Source organism: Enhydra lutris, unplaced genomic scaffold (genome assembly GCF_002288905.1).
Source record: "Enhydra lutris kenyoni isolate GAN:26980312 unplaced genomic scaffold, ASM228890v2 scaffoldscaffold39, whole genome shotgun sequence".
Taxonomy (NCBI): domain Eukaryota; kingdom Metazoa; phylum Chordata; class Mammalia; order Carnivora; family Mustelidae; genus Enhydra; species Enhydra lutris.
In genome coordinates, this window is record NW_019154123.1 from 13,394,014 (window position 1) to 13,414,065 (window position 20,052).

The window sequence follows — 20,052 nt, forward strand, 5'->3', positions numbered from 1 at the left end:
TCTTTGTCCCGTTTTACAGCTGACCCTCCATCTTTTCCATGTACTGAGCTAAGCAGGAGCTATGTTGTGCTAATTCTTATTTATGGGAAGCCCTCCTTTTTGTCTGCGTCCCCCTGACCTTGAATTCCTTGGGGAATCTTAGTGCAGGTAGAAGTCAAAATTAAGCCAAGTCATGCTGCCTCAGAGGCAGAAGATGGGCTGGAGGAGGGGGTTTGACATTTCAGTGACTCGGTTGTTCCTCTGGCTGTACTTAAATGGACCTGGCAGTGAATAGTGCCAAGTGACCCAGGGAAGCCTGGAACTCCCGAGAAGGTTGCCCGGGGCAGCCAAGGTCTTTGGCTTGAGCAGGGCTTGGAATTGTCCCTGTTTCTAAGGGCACATTCTTCATTGTCCTAGTGGTAGTGACTCCCAGATGTACGGAACGTGATCGCTGTCATCAAGGAATTTGTAATCTCGAGGAGAAGACCGAGTGAAGAGCAAAGACGTGTCATCTGTGTGTTCAAATGTTGGGCAGTTTTCAGGGCATTTTTCCACTTCCACTGTCTTATAATGTGGCAGACGGCTGAAATAAGTAGAGAAACTTGGTCCCGTGAATTCAGGGAGGGTAAAATTCCATCCAGGAACGCATTTTCTAAAGACCTGCTGGGACCTGGGTTATATAGCTTTTAGTTTGGAGGAGGCAAAGTAGAGTGGAAGGGGGGTTATTTAGGTCTTGAGAGAATGGCATTCACGCCACACAATTGAGTATAGACCATTAGGTCATTGTTCAAGTGAGTTTTCACATCACGTAAATGGGCATTTCCAAGGATAATTGTGCCCAGAGAGACATTAATCTGATTGTGTGAGCCACAGAAGGAAAAAACAATCACAAAGCACATTAAAGGATTGACCACGAGGGAGTTATTTGTGGCTTATCATTTGTAGCCTAGCTTGGTACACTAATTAAACACATATTTCTTAAACATCTGCAGTCACGGGGCACTAGGCTAGGTTTTGGGAATTAAATAATTCGGTAACACAGTCCCTACTCTTCTAAATCCTGGGTCACGGGTGATGCTGCTGTTGAGGTCATAGAAATTCCATGCACGATGCAGAGACGAGACACTGCTTCCTGGCCCTTTTCTGCTGTTGCACCAACTTCAAGGGTCCTGGGTCTGGGGGACTGGCCAGGTGTCTCTCATCGCTTAGCATGTGGTGGTGGCTCTGGCGTTGAACTGTCCACTGTTTCCTGTCCGCCCTCATGCCCTTCAGGGCCCCTCAGTGGGTTTCTCCCAGGCTTCTGGACCAAGAATTGAAAGCTCTGAGAACCTTCTTCCCAGCCATCCATTCCAGGTTGCTGAGTTCGGGTTAATGGAGGTCACTTAGTCTAGAATGAGCTTGTCCTCTGCCGGTGTTAACGGCAGCCTCATGGGAGTGAAGCCAAGGGCTGTGGGGTGCTGGCTGGTGGGAGACCAGAGCTGGCCAATAGAAGGAAACTCTTCAATTGAGAACTTCTTTTTATGGATCCCAGCTGAGGATGAAGGGACTATCAACAGATGCTCCCATTATTTCTTTTATTCTGTGTCTCAGGGACGAGAGGGATGTTAAGGACTTTCAACCCATTTATCTCAGTGGTTTAAGAAAGCAGCCTCTAAGTGGAGACAGAAGGAGCACAGGTAGCTCATGGAAGTTTGGCCCGTGATCTGTGCAGCAGTGAGGAGGATGCTGGAGCCCTGGCCAGCTCTGGAATCCAGAGTTTGCCTCCCTGTGGTGATCAGTGATGTCTTTCTCTGTCGTGGGTTGTGCAGGTCACCTTAGATTTGTTTCTGAATGTGATTTGGATTAGTTCTGAATGCGATTTGCAGGAGCTGGAGTCATTATTGTTTTGGAGATGGAGGGTATTTTTTGAACTGGTCAACAGGAGATGGCTCATTGGTCTTCTTACCCATGTCAGCAGAGGACGGTCATGGCCTTCCTTGGTAAAAAGGGGCTACCGGAGCCAGCAACAGGCGATATAACCCAAGTGCCTGGGAGAGTGGCTTTGGGCTGGGATGTGTGTTCATCTCCGTGCTGGTCTTTGTGAGTGGTAACGTATAAACCACAGTTCCTGCCCTCAAGAAGTTTGTGTTTTGAAAACTTTCGTGTGCCCTGCTGCTGTTGGGCAGTACAGCTTAGTCTGAGTTCTCCATCAAGTTTTGGGAAACTTATGAATGGGGGTTGAGAAGAGGGGGGAAACATGGAAGTTCTAGAAGAATAGGACTCTTCCCTCCAAGGAGGAGGCTGAGGGATGACAAGAACTTTTTTTTTTTTTGCCTCTGAAGTGTCCTAAGAAAAAAGTTATAATTGTTTAACCAATGAACTCAGCATGCTATAGTGAAAAAAGAATTCACAGGAGATGGGGTATTTGAGATGGGTTTTAAGGGATGAGTAGGAATTCCCTTGGAGACAAGGAGGAAGGACATGTTGCCAGTGGAGGGAATGGGACATAGAAGAGTGAGGAGTGTTGAAGGAATGGTGAGGGGTTGGGCCTCACTGGGTAGGTGGGAAGTGAGAAGCTGGATCACTGATTGTGGCCTGATTGTATTGGGGGTGGGGAGAGTGTTAGGGAGTGATGTCATCAGATGTGCACTTCAGAAATTTTCAGGCGTCCGAAATGCAATTGGGTAGTCTAAATCAGTACCAGGTGGAGTTTCAGTTGGCTCTGTGAGATTGGAAGCTAGGAGACGAGTTGGAAAGTTTGTAAAATAATCAGGGTAAGAACTGAAGCTGAAAACATCTGCTGAGGTTTCCTTAGGGCACATTTGTTCCTTGGTGCAGAACTGGGGAGAGGGGGTTTGGGCCAGAGCTTGTCAAGCCTTTGGGTGCTCTACAGAGAAAACCTCTTGGCCACAGGGCTCGGCAGACTGGGTGTGCAGACGGGGTGGTAGAGATTGTTTACCGAACTGAGGGTGGCCCAGAGGGTCCTGTGGTTTCTCATCCAGACCTAGGGAATCTGTTTTGTCAGCTTTATCACTGGAGAACTGGAACAGTACGGGGCTCTGTGTGTGTGCTTTTCCTCCCCAGGTCACTGGAGTCAGAGGGCTTGGGTTTGAGCATGTGACTTCGGACCAGTTCCCTAACGTCTATTTCTTTGGATGAAAAATGGGTACAATAATAACTTAACCAGCAGGGCTGTAGCCTGGAGTCCCGGATGCAGGGACACCTGGCACACAATAGGATTTAATAAACACGCCTGCCCCAGTGCCTTTGTCCTTCCTCTCTCAGGGCAATAGAAGTGAGATGAAGTACTTAGCCAGGTCCCTGCAGTTGGGTGTCAGACCACCTTGCAAGTGCTTTGTGGCAAGTGCGTATATGTGTTTTTTTCATTCTCTGTCTCTGCCAGAGACCAAGAAAGAGCTGAGGGCTTTAAGTCATAGCAGAAGAGACTTAGAGTTGAGAACCTATGGACAGCGGGAGTGCTTTGGCCACTAACAGGGTGTTGGGAAGTCAGTGTTGGACCCCCATGTTTTGACACATCTCAAATATGGGCAGGGCGGGCTCTGAGAGCTTGGGCACCCTTCCAGTCTTGGAGACCTGTTTTTGCTTGGACAACATGCTGACTCTTAACTTTCCCTCCTTGGCAATCTTACTGGTGTTTCTTTCTTTCTTTCTTTCTTTTTTTTTTTTTTAAATTCGTTTAAATTTTGCCTTTATTGAGGACAGTTTTTAAAGATACCTTTCCTTCCTCTGTCCTTTCAGTGAGTAGCATTTTCTTGAGTTTTGTGATTTTGTGGCAGGTAAATAGCCAGGTCTTCAAAAAACATTTCTTTACCACTTTTTATGATGGGATATTACAAATATATAGCAAAGTAGAGAATAATTAGTGACTTCTCTGTACCATCACCAGCATCAGCAACCAGCATCTTGCCAATCACATGTCTATTTTATTTTAAAACTATTCAGATATTGTATAGCTTCAACCATAAATACTTACACATTTTATTTCTCCTAGATAAAAACCTCCAAGAAATCACATTGAAATTAAAGTTCTTGTGATATCCTCTAGTACCTAGTCCTTCTTCACATTTCCCTGGCTGTATTAAAAATGTGTTTCTTGCTATCTGTTTAAAGTGTTTGACCTGACAACAGCTGTTCTGTGTTGACTTGACTGTGTGAACCTCCCCTCTGCCCTTGCGTTATGCTGTTGCCCAATCCAGGGACATAGTTTTGAGTTTACAGAAAGAACTCTCTGGTAGATAAAGAGCAAGATGATAGCTGCCTGAGAAGCACCTCAAGAAGCCATTTTATTAACTTTATATTTTGGAAGATTTGCAAACATACACAGTAAAAATGCTGATGGCAGAAGTGAAATAGCTCAGTGGTTAACTTGCCTGCTGACTGTTTGCACCTGTTGACGCCTGACACAGAGTTCCAGGATGACCTTGTGAGCCCTGCTGTAATTATGTATCCTCAGTGCTGAAAGCAAGGCTCCCTGGGAATTAGCAGAGGCCTTGGCATTCCAGACCAAGAAGTCTAATGACTTGTTCAAGGTTGTAGACCCAAGACAAGGGCCATCGTGGGTGCCAGGAATAGACCCTATTGCTCCCCGTTCCCTGCATGTAGTGTGCTGCCTCACAGCGGCCCCGCTATGCCCTCCGGTCAGCTCTGGTCTGGGCAGGGCTCCGGAGGATTTTTTGTTGGCACTGTGGTCTATTAAGAGTTGGGGTCCCTGGGCGTTGGATTGCTGCAAGGGGGTCCTGGTGGTCCACCTGGTGTCGGAGGCACAGTTCTCTGGAGAGCAGTCCCTGGAATTGCTGGCGACTCTGCGTGTAGCTGCTGATACAGAGGGCGCCTGCAGGGACAGAGCCCAGTGTGACAGCCAGTCAGCCCCCTGCTCCTCCCCTGGAGAGGAAGGGGAGAACTCGGGGATCAGAGCTTTGCTCCAGGGGCGCCTCATGGCTGCTAGCCTTTGACTCCCCTGCTGTAGCTGAAGGGAGGGAGATGCTGTCCCCAGTTCCGGCATCTCAGTGCTTCTTACGCCCACCTCTCGGCTTCTCCATCCTCCTCACAGGAAACAGCCGCTCCTGACTAGCACAGAGAACTGTCAGGAAATGTAGTTACAGAGTCTGTGGAGTCCCCCCAGGCAGGGTGCTCTGGCTCCCCTCGCCTCCCCACTGCCCCACAGTGTAAGGCATCACTCTCCACCCCCTTGAGAGGCAGGCGGTGATCTGCCCCAAGTCATGTCTCCTGTAGTGGCCCAGGTCTACCTTGTGTGTTTCCCTGGAAGGGATGGAATGGCTTCCCTGGTTGGTATGTGTCTCTCTGGCCTTCGGACTGGCTGCTGCTGATGCTTTGTGTGTCCTGGGAATGACAGTGTGAGGACCAAGGCAGGGAGGGAGACACATTTGAATGGACTTGCGGAGAGGAAGGTACAGCAGTGCCGAATGTGGGGAAACCCTCCACAGCACAGGAACTCTGCGTTTGCACACGTTTGAAGAATTTAAGAGATGGGGTATGTGATTTATGCCCTTGAGCGGGCCATCCTACTCTGAATTTCCTTCCATAAAAGAAAACGATTGATTGACATTGTTTCCATCTCCTTGAGTCTGAACACTTGGTGATTTGATTCTGTGGTGCAGGGATCCAGGCGGTTCCTGGAATGCTGTTGGGTCCTGCGGGCCTTGAAGTTGGGCACTGCTGCTGTCCCCCGAGTCAGGCCTCTGCCTCGAACCCGGCCCCAAACTCTGGCCAGCTGGAGGTTCTGTAGCCAGCAGCTGCTGCACCTGTCCCCCGAGTCAGGCCTCTGCCTCGAACCCGGCCCCAAACTCTGGCCAGCTGGAGGTTCTGTAGCCAGCAGCTGCTGCACCCACCCCGTCAGAGAGAGAGAGAGAGAGAGAGAGAGAGAGAGAGAGAGAGTGTGTGTGTGTGTGTGTGTGTGTGTGTGTGTATTTGATCTGGGGGCCTGCTGTGGTGTGCCATGCATAGCTGGCAGACCGTGTGAGCTGCTGAGAGCTGAATGGGGTAAGAGTGCATCGGGGGGGGGGGATCAGAGAACTGTGCTCACGGACAGGCTCTGACATGCTGTTTTGGACTAAGTAGCCCCCGTGCCCTGGGGAAGTACATAGGCCTGTGCCTTCCTCCTGCCAGAAGCTTTCAGCCAAATTGGGGAAATTTGGGAGGGTGACAGATGGTGCCAACCTACAACAGAGGGACAGTGGCCTGTGAGTGGGTGGGGATGCCCTTGGGTCCAATGTGGCTGTGTATGCTTGTGTCCCGAAGTGAGCTGCAGGGTGATGCCTCACGGAAGACCAGCCAAGGTGGACTCAATCCTGGATGAACCTCCTCAGAGCCCCCAACTGAAACCCTGGAGTTGGACCCCACCCTGGTCAGTGTGAGGCCCTGGATGACCATGGGGAGTGGGAGACGGTCCTGCTAGGAACAGGGTCACAGCATCCTGCTTGGTGGCTGGGCCTTCCCCACATCCAGGGTCTGGCCATAGTGTATCCTCCAGGTTCCTTTATGATGGGTTTTTAAATGCATGATTGTTAATCATCTAAGGTAGGAATGCAGGTGCTGTTTTGATGAGCACAGCAAGTTCAAGACTCTGGGTGGTAGCTGAGATCTTTTGTTGCCCTTCATTTCAGGGTTGCACAATATCTAGGCCAGTGCTGTCCAGAAGGACTTTCCGTGATGTTGGAAATGTTCTGTATCTGCCTTGTCCAGTATGGAAGCCACAAGCCACGTGTGGCCATGGAGCACTAGAAATGTGGCTGGAGTGACTGAGAAACTGACATTTTAATTTATTTCATTGTAATGAATTTGAATGTAAATAGCCACACGTGGCCCGTGCCTCCTGTACTAGACAGTGCAGTTCTAGAAAACCCTAAGGGGGTAATTGTAAATGATAACATTTTCCTTTTTACTTTGTGTTATAGAAAATTTCAAACACAAAGTAGAGTGAAAAGTGTAACAGAGCCCTGTATAGTCTTCGTCCAGCTTCTACATTGATTAAGCCTTGGCAAATCTTACCCGCGCCCCCGCCCCCCCCAACCACACCCAGCTCTCCTCCCTTCTCGCTGTGTTGTTTTGAACATTGATAATAGCTTTTTACCTTTTAATTTTAAACAGCTCATATTTAACCTCAGGACAGAACTTGATCTGACCTTGGTTTTTCTAATCCCAGGAGGTTCCTTTGACATTAGGATCTCCTAAAGAGCTCTGTGGTCTGTCCTCTGAAACAGCTGCGGGCCCTAAGTTACGTCTCAGAACCGTGCACAGTCTTGTCATGATTTTCACAGATACATACTGTGGACCTTTTGTTTAATTTAGAATCTATATCATGTACTATATCCTGCATTATGCAGTTTACTGTTAACTGATAAGGGCTCATCCTGTACCTGGGAAGAGTTGGTACTGAGTGAAAATTGTCCCATAGACTCAGCAGATTTTTAGGTGTGTACAAAATTGCTCTAGGAAAGTTGAGTTTGAGAGAAAGGATTAAAAGCTCTATGGCACAAGCTGTAATTAGTAAAGTGTGACATGGGTGAAAACCGTTCAGTGAATAAAATTTATTGATCTGAAGTAGAAAAGAATGGATTCTGATAAAAATAACTTTGACTAAAGAAAAACGAACAAAATTAGAAACACTGAAGATGAAAAATGATGAAGGAACTGAACGGGCCTAATGGAATTTTTTGTAGAAAATGCTTTCAAATGAAAATGTATTGACTCTGGGGTAATTCTGATGAAAACGTTTGTATCCAGAATGTCCTCAGGAGTCGAATGGCCTCGTCAAAATGGCCGGCTCCTATCTCTGGCCACCCTTCGGTTAACCTCAGACTGAAGTTTTGTTGGGTAGGGGTGGGTGGAAGGATCGGAAGTGTTCAGAATTAAGAGGTTCAGACTGTCTGGCTGCTGCTGATGTCTAGGAGTGCCCAGAATATCTAGTTTGCAAAACAAACTAGAGCTTGAATCACACAGAGAACGGATGCCCCTGTTGGTTGTCCCCTTTGATGTTCGTCCCGGACATGCCTTCCTCACCGGGGCCAGTGGGGGTTTTGATCGTGCCTTCAAAGGTTTTGTTTTCCTCAGATGGCCTAGAGAGGAATCTGGGACTTTTCTTCATGAGCTTCTAGATGGAAGACAGGTTCTTTCCAGCAGTGCAGACAACATTCACTATAAAGAGGCAAGGACAAAATCGTATCCAGTTTACAAAGAGAAAAGTTGGAAAAGCAAGGACAGAGGCAGACAACACTCACTATAAAGAGGCTAGGACAAAATCCATATCCAGTTTACAAAGAGAAAAGTTGAAAAAGCAAGGACAGAGGGTCCCCTGCCAACGGTTGCTCAGTGCAGCGACCATGTCCTGATGCCTGTGAGCTTTGGGGCCAGCCCAGCCAGAGCACGGACCCAACAGGAGAAGCTGGGCCTCCCTTTCCTTGGTGCCCTGCGACCCCATGTTCATGGAAGGGTTGTTGCTGACCTCCTACTCTGGGCAGCCTGTGCTTCCCCTCAGGTAGTTGTCTTTTCCACCCTCCTTAGAAAAAAGTAGGGCACCCCCATATCTTCCTTTTCATGCACAAGCACCCAGGGGTTTCTGGAAGACCGGTTGCTCTGTAAGTGCTTCCACTCCCAGGAGGGCCTGGACCTGGAATGGGTGTGTGATTTTTTTTTTTTTTTTAATTAAAGATTTTATTTATTTATTTGTCAGGGACAGAGGGAGAGAGAGCGAACGAGCACAGGCAGACAGAGAGGCATGCAGAGGCAGAGGGAGAAGCAGGCTCCCCGCCGAGCAAGGAGCCCGATGTGGGACTCGATCCCAGGACGCCGGGATCATGACCCCAGCCAAAGGCAGCCGCTTAACCAACTGAGCCACCCAGGCGTCCCTGGGTGTGTGATTTTGACAGACGCTTCCATGTGTCTCTTCCTTCTTCCTCACTCCTCTGTGAGTGGGACCCAAATTGTTCCCAAGAGCAAATAAGGAAATAGCACTGGGCAGTAGGAGAAGTTCAATTCAGAGGGCATGCAGGATGAGCTTCTGGACCCTGCTGTCTCCAGGCTGGCTCCTCACTGCAAGCTCTCTGCTCGGACGGCTGTGGCCCGTTCCTTGCATGCACTCTGAGGGGAGCAGTGTGCTGTCCTTGTGGTTGACCTCTTTTCTCACTGCACACCCCCTACCTATTTGGCTCTCTCTAGCAGTGGCCGGCGTGGACTTGATTTGGGTGCAGGGGTTAAGACCAAACTTAGCTTGACGTCTTTGTAAGGAGTTTGTAGTCCCGGCAGGTGGTATTTAATAGAAGTCCAGAATGAAGCCTCAGGCTTTGAGGCTTGATCTCACCCTTGTTAACTGTGTGATTTGGGGCAATTTATTTAACCTTTCTGAGTCTTGGTCTCCTTTATAAAGTAGGGATGATAACTGGACTGAGCTCACAGTGGAATTTTGAGATTGAAATGAGGCCCTGTATTCAAAACACCTCTCATACATTATCTGAGTCTGGATAAATGCTCAAACAGCAACTGCTGTCATTACCATCTTACAACCATCTGTGTCCATCCTTTGGGGTTTGCTAGTACTCAGGTACAAGACTGGTCTCATCGTGGGGGCGCTCTCCGTGGAGCAACCCCCAGCTGGAGCATGGCTTTGGGAAGCCATGTGTGACAAGACTCCTTTCCAGTTTCTTAGCTGAATAGCTGGTGTGCCTGGTGAGCCACATGTGGGAGGCAGCAGTCCCACACACGCTTTGAATTCTCATCTCATCTTTGCCCCCCTGATCAGCTCCTCTTGATGTCTGTTAGTTACAGATAGACTGTCTGATTGTCTCATGCTTATGTCCTTGCCAAAGTTATGCAAGTCGGAGAGACACTATCCGGTTTCCATGGGTCAAGGGTAGACTGAAGTCTCCTATTAGAGGTAGAGCAGAAATAGCTACGTTTAGGGGTCAGAAGCTCTGGTTTCCTGGCTGTGGCCAGGCATAAATAGCAGTGGGACATTCAGCAAGTTGTCTTGCGTTTTGGGTCATCTTTTGAAAAATGAAGGCCTTGAGCTGCGTGATCTTTAAACTTCCTTCTACCCTGACCCTATGTTGCAACCACTGCAAAAGTCCAGATGCTCTTGGTCTTTCCTGAGCCCAAATATGGACTGGGGGGGAAGTCTAGTAGCAGCTGGGATTGTGGCCACTCCCTTCTCCTGGCAGCCTTGACAATGGTGGACCTCTCTACTCTGCTCCCCTTTCCCCTTGTTGATGACACTGTGGAACACCCACACATGTAAGGCTTTCACAGTCACAGCTGACCCCAGGCCAGAGTCTAATGAAGGTTACTAAGCTAATTCATTTTTTCCAGAGAGCTATTTCCATGAAAGTTGTTAGTATCCATGAGTCATGAAGATGTTCGTAGTTGTCCTGTGTTGCACCTTGTAGCTAAACCCCAGTTTCCCCAATGTTTACCACATCAATACTCTTCTAAGCAGAGCCTCAGCCCTTCAGTTTGCTAACTGGGTTTTCTGCTAGGAGAACCACCACCTGATTTGTGTACACCAGGAGTAATATATTAATACTAGGGCTTGGGTCCTTTCTTAGAGTTTGAAGGTAAAACTTGTTGGCATTGGTTGTGCCCAAGATTTCTGGGTGTCCTCCTTCATATATCAGTGAGAACCGGTTAACCAGCCCCTGTTGGGATTGCTGAGTCAGCTTCTGATTTTGAGGTCATGTGTCCCATTAGGACACTGGGAAGCAATTTCGGAGCTAAGTCCTCCCCAGTTAGATGTGTGTGTAAACTCATGGATGCCTCCTGTATTACCATGACCTGGCCTGGTCCCTGACACCCTCTCCCTTGATGGGTCTTCCTGGGAAAACATTGACAAATCATTCTCTCTTCTCTATAATCCCGTAGCACTTTAATACCTCTGTTACTGTCACAGTCTATCTTATATTGAACATGTCTGCTTTCCTGATTGAATTGGAAACCCTAATTTTGGGGTGGGCCCCTCCCCTCCAGACATTAGTTTGCAGGAGGTTCCTCAACAATGCTGAATGGACTACATCCAAGGGTACGATAGAATGCTCCCTCCCCTTGTGTGTGCACCTGCCTGGTCTTTCCTTGTGAATGTGGTTTTAGAAAATGTTTGATGAAATGCCTTACAAAGAGGCCATGAGCTCTGAGATTTCTTAGGAATCTCCAAAGGGTTGGCTTTTCAGGCTTATTAGTAGTAAAATGGGCTGGGAGCAGCCAGAAAGAAGTTGAGGGAGATTCGACCAGTCAATGCTATTGCTGTAGTCACTTCTGTGGGGTTTGCAGAATAGCTCAGCTGTAGAGAGAGGGAGGTGTGTTATCATTTAGGTTTAGTTTGGCTGAATGTAATGGAAAACTGGCTTAAATGTGCACCTTTATTTTTTCAGTCATTTAAAAACTCAGGAGATAGATAATCCAGGCCAGGGACCTAACTTACTTTTCTTCTATCCTTAGGAGGTTGCCTCCTGACCCCAAATGGCTTTTGAAGCACAGCCATTGTGTTACTATCACAATGGAAAGACAAAGGAGCCCTCTTGGAAGGCTCACTCAATGTCCATTTGTATCTCACTAGCTAGGAGTTAGAAGGGCACTAGCTTTCTTCACAGATGGGCAGTTAGGTTCTTTAACTGGCACATTGCCTCACCCTGAGACATACAGGTTCTCTTCCCAGGAAAGATGAAGAGAACAGACAGTGGTGCTGAAGAGCCACCCAACACTTACTTGAATGAGTGAGTAGGTGGGCAAGCGATGGAGAGATGCCATCGTTTTGGTGGGTGAAAGTTTGACGGATGCCTCATATTAGATCGTTGATAAGACAAGGCAGGCACGTTTCTGATAATACCATACAGGAGTGTAGGAACCTCGTGGAAAATCCAGAAACTCCACTGACCTGACAGCATATTCTTCTAAAGGCCCTTCCGATGGGCCTCCGTTTTCCCGTCTTTGTAGAGATCGGGCCCCTTTATTTAAACTCATCAGATGCAAGAGAGCAGGCGGGGTGGGGGTGCCGGGTCTGTGGTACAGTGGCCACATTTCACCTCTTTCTTTCATTTGTTTGAAGGAAAAAAAAGCTTCCTAATTCAGGTTGGGGGAGACCTGGGGCAAGAGAGATTACCCTTAAATGTTGCTGAATTGAAATACTAAAATTTCCTAAAAAACACAAATATACATCCCACCTTGGAAAATGTTAGAATCCCCTGGGATTAATTATCATCTGCTGGTGTCAATTCGAGGCCCGTAGGTGGTCTGTGGGGCAGGTGGCGGGAGCTTTGAAGCAACATGCCCGTGCCGTCCTACTTGCCCTGGAGTGCAGCTAGGCAGACTGAGGGCCCCACCTGGGCTGTCCTCTCACGGGACAACCCCAGCCTGGCCTGCAGGTCCGGAGGCTGGAGCAGCATGTCTTGTGCTGAGAGGGGGCTGTGCGTCTGTGTGCTCTTGTTCCCTCGAGGTGGGCTGGTCAGTTCTGTAGGGCTGGGCCCCTTGTCCCCACCGTGTTGCAGAGGCACACTTGCATGGCCGTGTGGCCCAGGGCCACACAGCAGTCCACTGCAGGTGGGCAGGCTGCCTGGTTGAAGTGTTAGTCTGGTGTCCATTCAGGCTCCACTCTCGATTCCTTTTTGAAGACTTTTTTTTTTTTTAATAGCAATATACATATTTTTATCTTTTAAATTTTATTTTATTTTGTTTTTATTTTAATTCCAGTGTGGTGTTAGTTTCAGGTGTATGATATAAAGATTCAGTTATGCCCTGCATTACTCAGTGCTTGTCCTCTACCTTTTGAAACTTTGATTCTCATCTTTGTCAGGGTTTCCTGGAGACACTGTGGTTCACAAGACTACTTCTTCCTGGCCCCCCACCGACCCTGCATTTCTCAGGTCATCTTGTCTTTCAGTCCTCCATTCCAGATCATCCTCTTTTCAAAGAAGTAGCCCTGAATTCCCTCTCCTGGAAGTGATTTGTCCTGCATACCCTCCTCCTGTCCGTTATCACCCTCCCTCCTGTGGTGCTCTGGGGCATACAGCTCTGTGGGACAGATTCTGGGTGTCCTCTCCATGCCTGTGTCTATGCCCTGACCAGATCGTCCTCCCGGAGGGTTGGACACAGCCTGTGTCCACTGTTCCCTGCAGGGTAGAGAGTGGCACCCATGCTGTCCCTTGCCTTGGGGGCTAGTGTGTTCCGAGTCTGTTTTGTTCCCCTTAACCCTCCTTGTCTTGTGGTTCTCCAAGACTTCCTCTAAGTCACATGAGACTCTGGGGATGGATGGGGCTCCTGTTGTTCCCCTGGCTCCTGAGTCTCAGGGGCTTCCCCATGGATGTCCCCGGGGCTTGTATAACTGATCAGGTTAACCGAGGGTGGGTGGGTCGGACACCGCAGGCCAGTATTTGGTAGTTGCTTGCTTGTGCTCTGCTGGGAAGTTCAGAGTGGGGGCTGGAGGGTTGTCTTGCTGATCCCTGATGTGATCTCATGGGCCGCTCTTGGGGGGAGATGTTTTACTGTCTAAAAGCTGTAGACTGGGAGCCAACCATGTAATTTCAAATTTTCTGGTAGTTACAGTAAAAAAAAAAAAAAGGTCAAAACACATAGTTGAAATTAATTTTAATAAGATACTCTGTTTAACCAAGTACATCCAAAATCCTATCATTTCCACATGTGATCATTACAAAAATTGATATTATTGACAGTTCTCTTTTTTTGGTACTAAGTCTTTAAAATTTGGGGTGCTTCACACTCCATGCGGATCAAGGATTTCAAATGCTTGCTAGCCACATGTGACTGGTGGAGGTCCAATGTATGGTCTGCTACAATTCACGCGCCTTCTCCCACTTGACGTTCCTGGAAAGCAGGGGCTGTGCTGTGACCGTTCAGTCCTTCCTGATCGCCGTCAGTGAGTGTGAATTGTGTGAGGGCCTGGCTGGCAGAGTGACAGCACATAGTGGGACTTTGCAGTGCCTGGTGTCCGGTCGCAGCTCGGCTTCTTGCCCTCTCTGTGTGGCCTGGCCGGGTCTCTCGGAGTCACCTGTAGAATGAAGCTGTTGGATTTGTGATCTCCAGGGGCCCTTCTGGTTCTGACCTGATTGCACTGGGCCATGGATCCGGGCAGGGATGGCACTGGGGACCACCGTATCTGTCCACCTTGGCCTCACCAGCTTTCACCTCTGTGAAAGGCTACGGGTGGCCATACCTGTGGTTTGCCATCTTCAACTCTGACCAAGAGCTGGTATGTTTATCTGGTCTCTTGGGTCCTGTGACTCCTCTGCTTCCCTCCCTGGCACCTGTCTCCTTGTCTGGCATTTACGAGACCCTCTGGCTACCGGGGCTGTTCCCACTTGGAAAGGCACAGATAGACGGGGGAGGTCCCAGCCCTCAGGAAGCTCATCTCTTGGAAGGTGTGGTGGGCCAGAGGAGGCCTTTGCCATTTCCTGAGGCCTCATGAGGGTTCTTTCTTGTGCAGGCTCAGCTGGAGGCTCAGAAAGCCACACAGGACTTCCAGAGGGCCACCGAGGTGCTCCGTGCCGCTAAGGAAACCATCTCCCTGGCTGAACAGCGGCTGCTGGAGGATGACAAGCGGCAGTTCGACTCAGCCTGGCAGGAGATGCTGAATCACGCCACCCAGAGGGTATGAGTCACTGCCGGGCGCCTGCAGGAGGGTGTGGGGAGGGTTGCCTGGTTCGCCAGCATGAGTCCGTGTCTGCACGCGTGTGGGCATCAGGGGCCTTCCCCTCATGGGAGCATCCTTAATACTTCCCCTCATCCATGTGATCCACACTGCCCCTCTGGTCCTGATGAGCCCTGGGTCCCCCAGGGTTCCCCTTGGGGGTTCCCCCAAGCAGAGGAGACAGACACCAGACTTGTTGCCTAGAAATGCTCCCTGAAAGTCACAGGTTGTTTCCCCGTGTGGTCTCGGCTGGCATGGTACAAAGCCACATACACTCAGAGTGACGGTCCCCCAGTAAGGGGTATAGCTCTTCCTTCCCTGCGTCACTTGAGGTCGGTCTGGTTCAGATCGTCCCTGACTGTGGACTGGGCTTCCCAGAGGGAGCATGTTATTTTCCAGGGCCCGTTCCCACTAAGTTCCAGGGGGAGTGGCTGAGTTTAGAGTCCCAGGTGGAAGACTTTGATTAATAGCCCCAAACTGCGTGGGGCCTGGACTTGGGGTGTGTGAAGGTAGGGACCATGATAGATGAGGCCAGAACCCAGTGGGCACTCAAGTCTGGCCTTTGGGCCGGGCTGGGAATGCAGCAGCCAGCATGGGAACCGGAAGTGGTCCGTGTGTGATCTTTACCCTGATTTGACTCCAGGTTTTATGCCATTATTGTTTGGCTTCTTACCAGCTCCCATGACCCACTCTCTGACCACATTGCTCAGAATCGAGACAGCTGCTTCGCTCAGCTGGAGTTGTTACCTCTACCTAACTCCACTGGGTTTTCTAGGAGTCACCGAGAATATTCTTGAATACCTATCCACTTCTCCAGGCTGATTTGCTGCAGGGTGAGTAGTGGTAGAGCTGACACGTGGCTTCAGCAGCTCCAGCAAAGACCTTAGATGGAGGGGCGATGTAGAGGGGGATTGGGAGCTGCAACCCCCCTGGGTCTTGCCACCTGTGGGGCTAGAATAGAAAAGTCAGGAGTTAATGATGCCAGCAGCCTCTCCCTTTTCAGTGTCACTTGCCACAGTGGCTCAAGTCCTAGGGGATCTGGTAATTAAAGCATGCCTTGTGCTTCCCTAAATAGAAAGCCTGACACACAAATGACTTCAAGTCACATCTTTGAACCACCTTGCCCTGAAGCCCCAGATCCCCAGCCTGGCCTCTTGTGACTTTGGGCCTCCTGCCCCCTAGTGGATGTGATGCTCAGAGAGTCAAGCACAGGCTGGAATAGCTTTTCTGGGTCAGCCTGTGAAAAACCAAAGTAGAAGCTGGAATTGACAAGCCACAGTCTGACAGATGTGGAAAGGACCAAAAAAAAAAAAAAAAAAAAGGTAGCTCCTTCCAAGAAATTAGGTAAAGACCTACTCTTCCTTTTGCCCTCCTTCCACCCCAGCTGGAGATCTAAATCAGCCTTAAGAAATCATTTCAGAAACTCTTTATTCTTTAAAAAGGAACAAAACATGTCTATGACTGTTTTTTAAACCTGTTTTGTAAGTCCCAGGGCCCTAGTGTGGATGGTGAGTGGTTGGTCAAAAAGAGGTGTCCCTAGGACCTGCACACTGTACAACTCCTGGGAGCACCATTCATACCATCCTCTATGAGAGTGATGCTTTTTGGGGTTGGGCAGTACACAATTTGTGGGGCTGTACCAGATGGTCCTGGGCCTCCTGAGGTCACCCAGGCTCCTAAGGACCTGGGGAGGGTCCTCTGAAGTGTGTGCTCACTGAGGTCACTGGAGGTTTCTTGGTAATGGGAGGACCACTGCATTCTGGCTCACAGGCAGGATTTCCATCCTGGGGCTCCTGTTCTCTTCCCCAGATCCCTTCATGGTTGCATAGGCTTGAACTCCTGAGGGAGAAGCAGGGTTGGAAACAGACACCAGCAAGAGACAGAGTTGGTGGCCGGGCCTTCCCCAACCATGTTCCTGCATTACTGAGAAACTTCACTCAGAAGGGGGCACACTGAATCTGATGGATGGCGCAGACCCTCCTTTTGGGCTTGGCTGTGGATCTTCCTCTGGATTTGGCATTTCCCCAAATGGGGCTCATGTTGCCTGCTCCCCGAACCTCATGGGGATGAAGACAAGGAGGGGTACAGACTGTGTCTCCTGCCTTGTCTGACCACTGGATACTCCAGGAAGCCCGTTTCTTCAGAAGAAGGGAGCCAACTTCATCTCACCCTCTTCTTCCATAAAAAGTACTGTACGCTTAATGGTCTGGTCAGAGAGCCAGAGCTCAGGAAGGTCTGGGCTGTCTTGAGGAAGCGGCAGTGGATTGGGCTGTGTGATTCTCTCCCACCGGGCACCGAGGAGGAATGGTGTAGTGACCTACCCTTGTTCCTTGTCCGGGGTTGTCTGTGTCTCCCTTTCATTCCCTTCAGACTTCTTATGGTCATGCTGGGCAGCCATACCCTAAAGCCATGGCTGGCACCAGCATCCTAGGAAACCGTAGGCAATGTCAGGAGTCCCAGTGTCCTCTGTTAGGCCACATGTAATGCCACAGATAGAGAAAAAGGGACAGTTCTCTGCTCGGTGCTAGGGTCAAGGAGGGAGTTAGAAGCCATAGCTGGTGAGGCAGCACCGAGCAGGCTGAGCCTGCACTTGAGTGGCCTTCAAGGGGACACAGGGCCTGGGGTCGCTGCTGCTCACTACTTGGGGGCTTCGGCAGCAGGGGCTCCTCCAGCCTCCACTGTTTTGGCTTTGAAGCAGCCTTTGTGGGAAGGTGATCGCTTTTTGTCAGACAGGAGAGGAGACAAGGCATCTGAGGGGAGAGGAATGGGCTCTTCTGCTACCTGTCAGAGGACAGCAGAGAGAGGAAGAAGGAATGGGGAGGCATTACCTGGCCACAGACAGGCAGCAGGCGGCCTCTGGCGAGGAAGGGGCATGGAGCCAGCCTCTCGCCCTAGGTCCAGGGGTGTGGACATTGCCTGGCTGCGGGGATCCAAGGCCTCTGCGGTGGCAGACATGAACTGTCGAGGCCAGCTTCCCTGACGCCGCTGGGTATGCTCCACCCGCCTCCTGCATGGCGGAGAGAAAGCGGATTCTGCACCAGAATCTGAAAACAGTCTGAACCAGTGGCCAAGCTTCTGAGAAGACCAGGAAACTGCCTTCCCTGGGGACAGGAGGGCCCTGATTTCAGCTCAGGGACATCGAGGGTGGCGGGGCCAGAGGGCAGTGGCTTGGGGTTCGCAGAGGAGTTGGGAAAGCCGGAAGCCAGGGCTCTGAGGAGTCAGGCCAGTGCCAGTGCTGCTGGTGGCCTAGGGCCCGACCAGGAGCCTGTGCCAGCCCAGTGAGCTCACCCGGTCAGTGCCTGTGGTATCCAGGCAGGAGGGCCTGGTTGTTGGAGCATCTGCTGGGTGCATCTACTGTGCACTGCTGTGGGTAGGGTCCCTGGGGCCTTTGGGACCCAGCTGCCTACCTGCCCTGGGCTTTCAGGAGGTGGCTGGGCTGGCACTCCTGGAGACACATTTCTCTCTGTCCTGCTGACCCAGGAGGAGAGGCAAAGACCTTTGTCTTCCCCTGGAACCTGAGCACAGGCAGCTGCTGGCCTGCATGCCCCCTCCAGGGCCCGCTGCCCACTTGCAGACCCCTCCAGTGCCGCTTCTGGACGCTCAGGTCGAGCAGGACTCAAACCTTGCCACTGGGCCCTGGCCCGGGGGTCAGTCCTTGGGCTCTTGGGACAGACCTTGAGGTGGGCACACCCAGAAGTGAACACGGCCGGCGGGTCATCTTCAGGACAGGCCCTCTCTGGGGAGGATTTCGGCCATCCTGACGGAGTCCCAGACTCTCTTCCTGTTGGACGGTTAGCTCCCTCAGGAGCCCTCGAGCTCCAGGAGATGCAGCGGGAAGCTGAGCCCTGCCCGTTATCCTTTGTTGAGTCCTGCGTGCTCACCCCACTGTGGGTGGTGGGTGGGGCTCTGGGACTGGAGGGGTGGATGCAGGGAAGGGCTGCAACCTCTGCTGATAAAGCCCAGTTCAGCCTGCCATGCTTCCTCCCCTTCATGTTGTTCCCACAGCCGCCCACCCTGAAGAACCCACTTCCGTGCCACCTTTGCCGTCAAGCCCTACCGACAGCCCAGAATGGCGGCCACGACTGCTGGCTACACCTATGCCCGTGAGGTTGGCCACCCACAGCTTGGTCACCAGTGTGCTCTGTGCATACCGTAGGTGACAATGATGGTGGGTAAAGAGAAAAGGCCATTACAGAGTTTGGACCAGCTAGCTATCAAACCAGGCTTGGAGGAGGGCAAGGGCGATGGCAGTGTGTACCCCAGTTCTGAGTTTCCCCTGCCGTGTGTCTGGTTGCTCAGCCTAGCCTGGGGCTACCTTGAGGTGCTAAGGGATTACCTTGTTGCTTTCTTCTGTGGCTTGCTGGTGTTCTCTGTGGCTTTGGCCTTCCTAACAGAGTCCCCGGTCCTGGGCTGCCATGCCCCCATTTTCCTGCCATTGCTCGTGCCTGATGCTGGGCTTCAGATGGGCGGGGTGGGGGGGAGTGCTCCTTGGTTACCATGCAGCCACGGTGGCAGGCTCGGTGACTTTCTCCCTGGAAGCAGAAAGAGGAGTTGGGGGTTGGAGGGGTTTCTTGCAAGAGCTGGGAGTTGGTGCAAACGGGGATGGGAGATGCGGATGTGGCCAGGTAGGGGTGAAGCGGGGGACGATGACATACGCAGCTCCTCCTGGGTCTTCACTGGCAATGCTGCCAAGTGCTTGGAGCTTCCTGGGTGTTTAATTTCAGACAGACTGGCTTCTTTTTGCAGAGTAGGGGCTGAGAGAGATGAGGGCCTGTGTGCAGCTGGTGTGGGTCCTGCTGCTTGTGGGGATTCTTCCTGCTCCATAGCCATGAATCCCAGCTTTTTATGCAAAGGTCTATTTAAAGTGCTCTCCTACCACTCCTTAAAGAGGAACCTTGCATCACATCTGATCATAATGCAACAGTTTCCACCAATGAAAGGCTTCATCAGTCTCATAAACTTGGAGTTTTGAGTTTTCAGGAAGGTCATACCAGCAAATCCTTAATACTTGAGATTTAAGACACAACTGAAGAGTTACTGCTGTTTCCCTAAGTGTCCAGGTGTGGGATGGTTTTCATGTACTTCGTTTTGAAATTGTGAAATCTTTCATGTTTGAAGCAGAGGGAGAGGGTTTCTTAGCCCCTTGGGCTTGGCCGAGAAGTCATTTTAGCAAGCACATCACCTCACGCCAGCTTAGATCAGTTCCCCCGTACCTCCCTTCTCTGACACGGTTTTAATTCTGTTGTTTAAAAGTACCTCAAGCATCGAAGCCTTTGCTAAGATATGTATATTCTTAAAAAGGTAAAAGCATATCTGATAACTATAAATGTAAAACATTCAAAATGTTATTTAATTCCCTAATTAGAGAGGAAATCAGTAAGACGCGATTATTTCGAAGAAGAATTGAAACGCACAGAGTCAGGCATGCT

General features: G+C 50.3%; 1 protein-coding gene across 2 annotated transcripts in view; it reads left to right on the plus strand.

Moving 5' to 3' along the window:
* Positions 1 to 20,052, plus strand: part of LOC111154937 (SH3 domain binding protein 5) — a 71,933-nt gene that overhangs the window by 43,098 nt on the left and 8,783 nt on the right. For both annotated transcript variants that reach the window (XM_022514898.1, XM_022514897.1), the window contains exon 4: positions 14,420 to 14,584. In XM_022514898.1, coding sequence (XP_022370606.1) covers positions 14,420 to 14,584 — 165 coding nt within the window. The remainder of the gene's footprint in view (positions 1 to 14,419; positions 14,585 to 20,052) is intronic.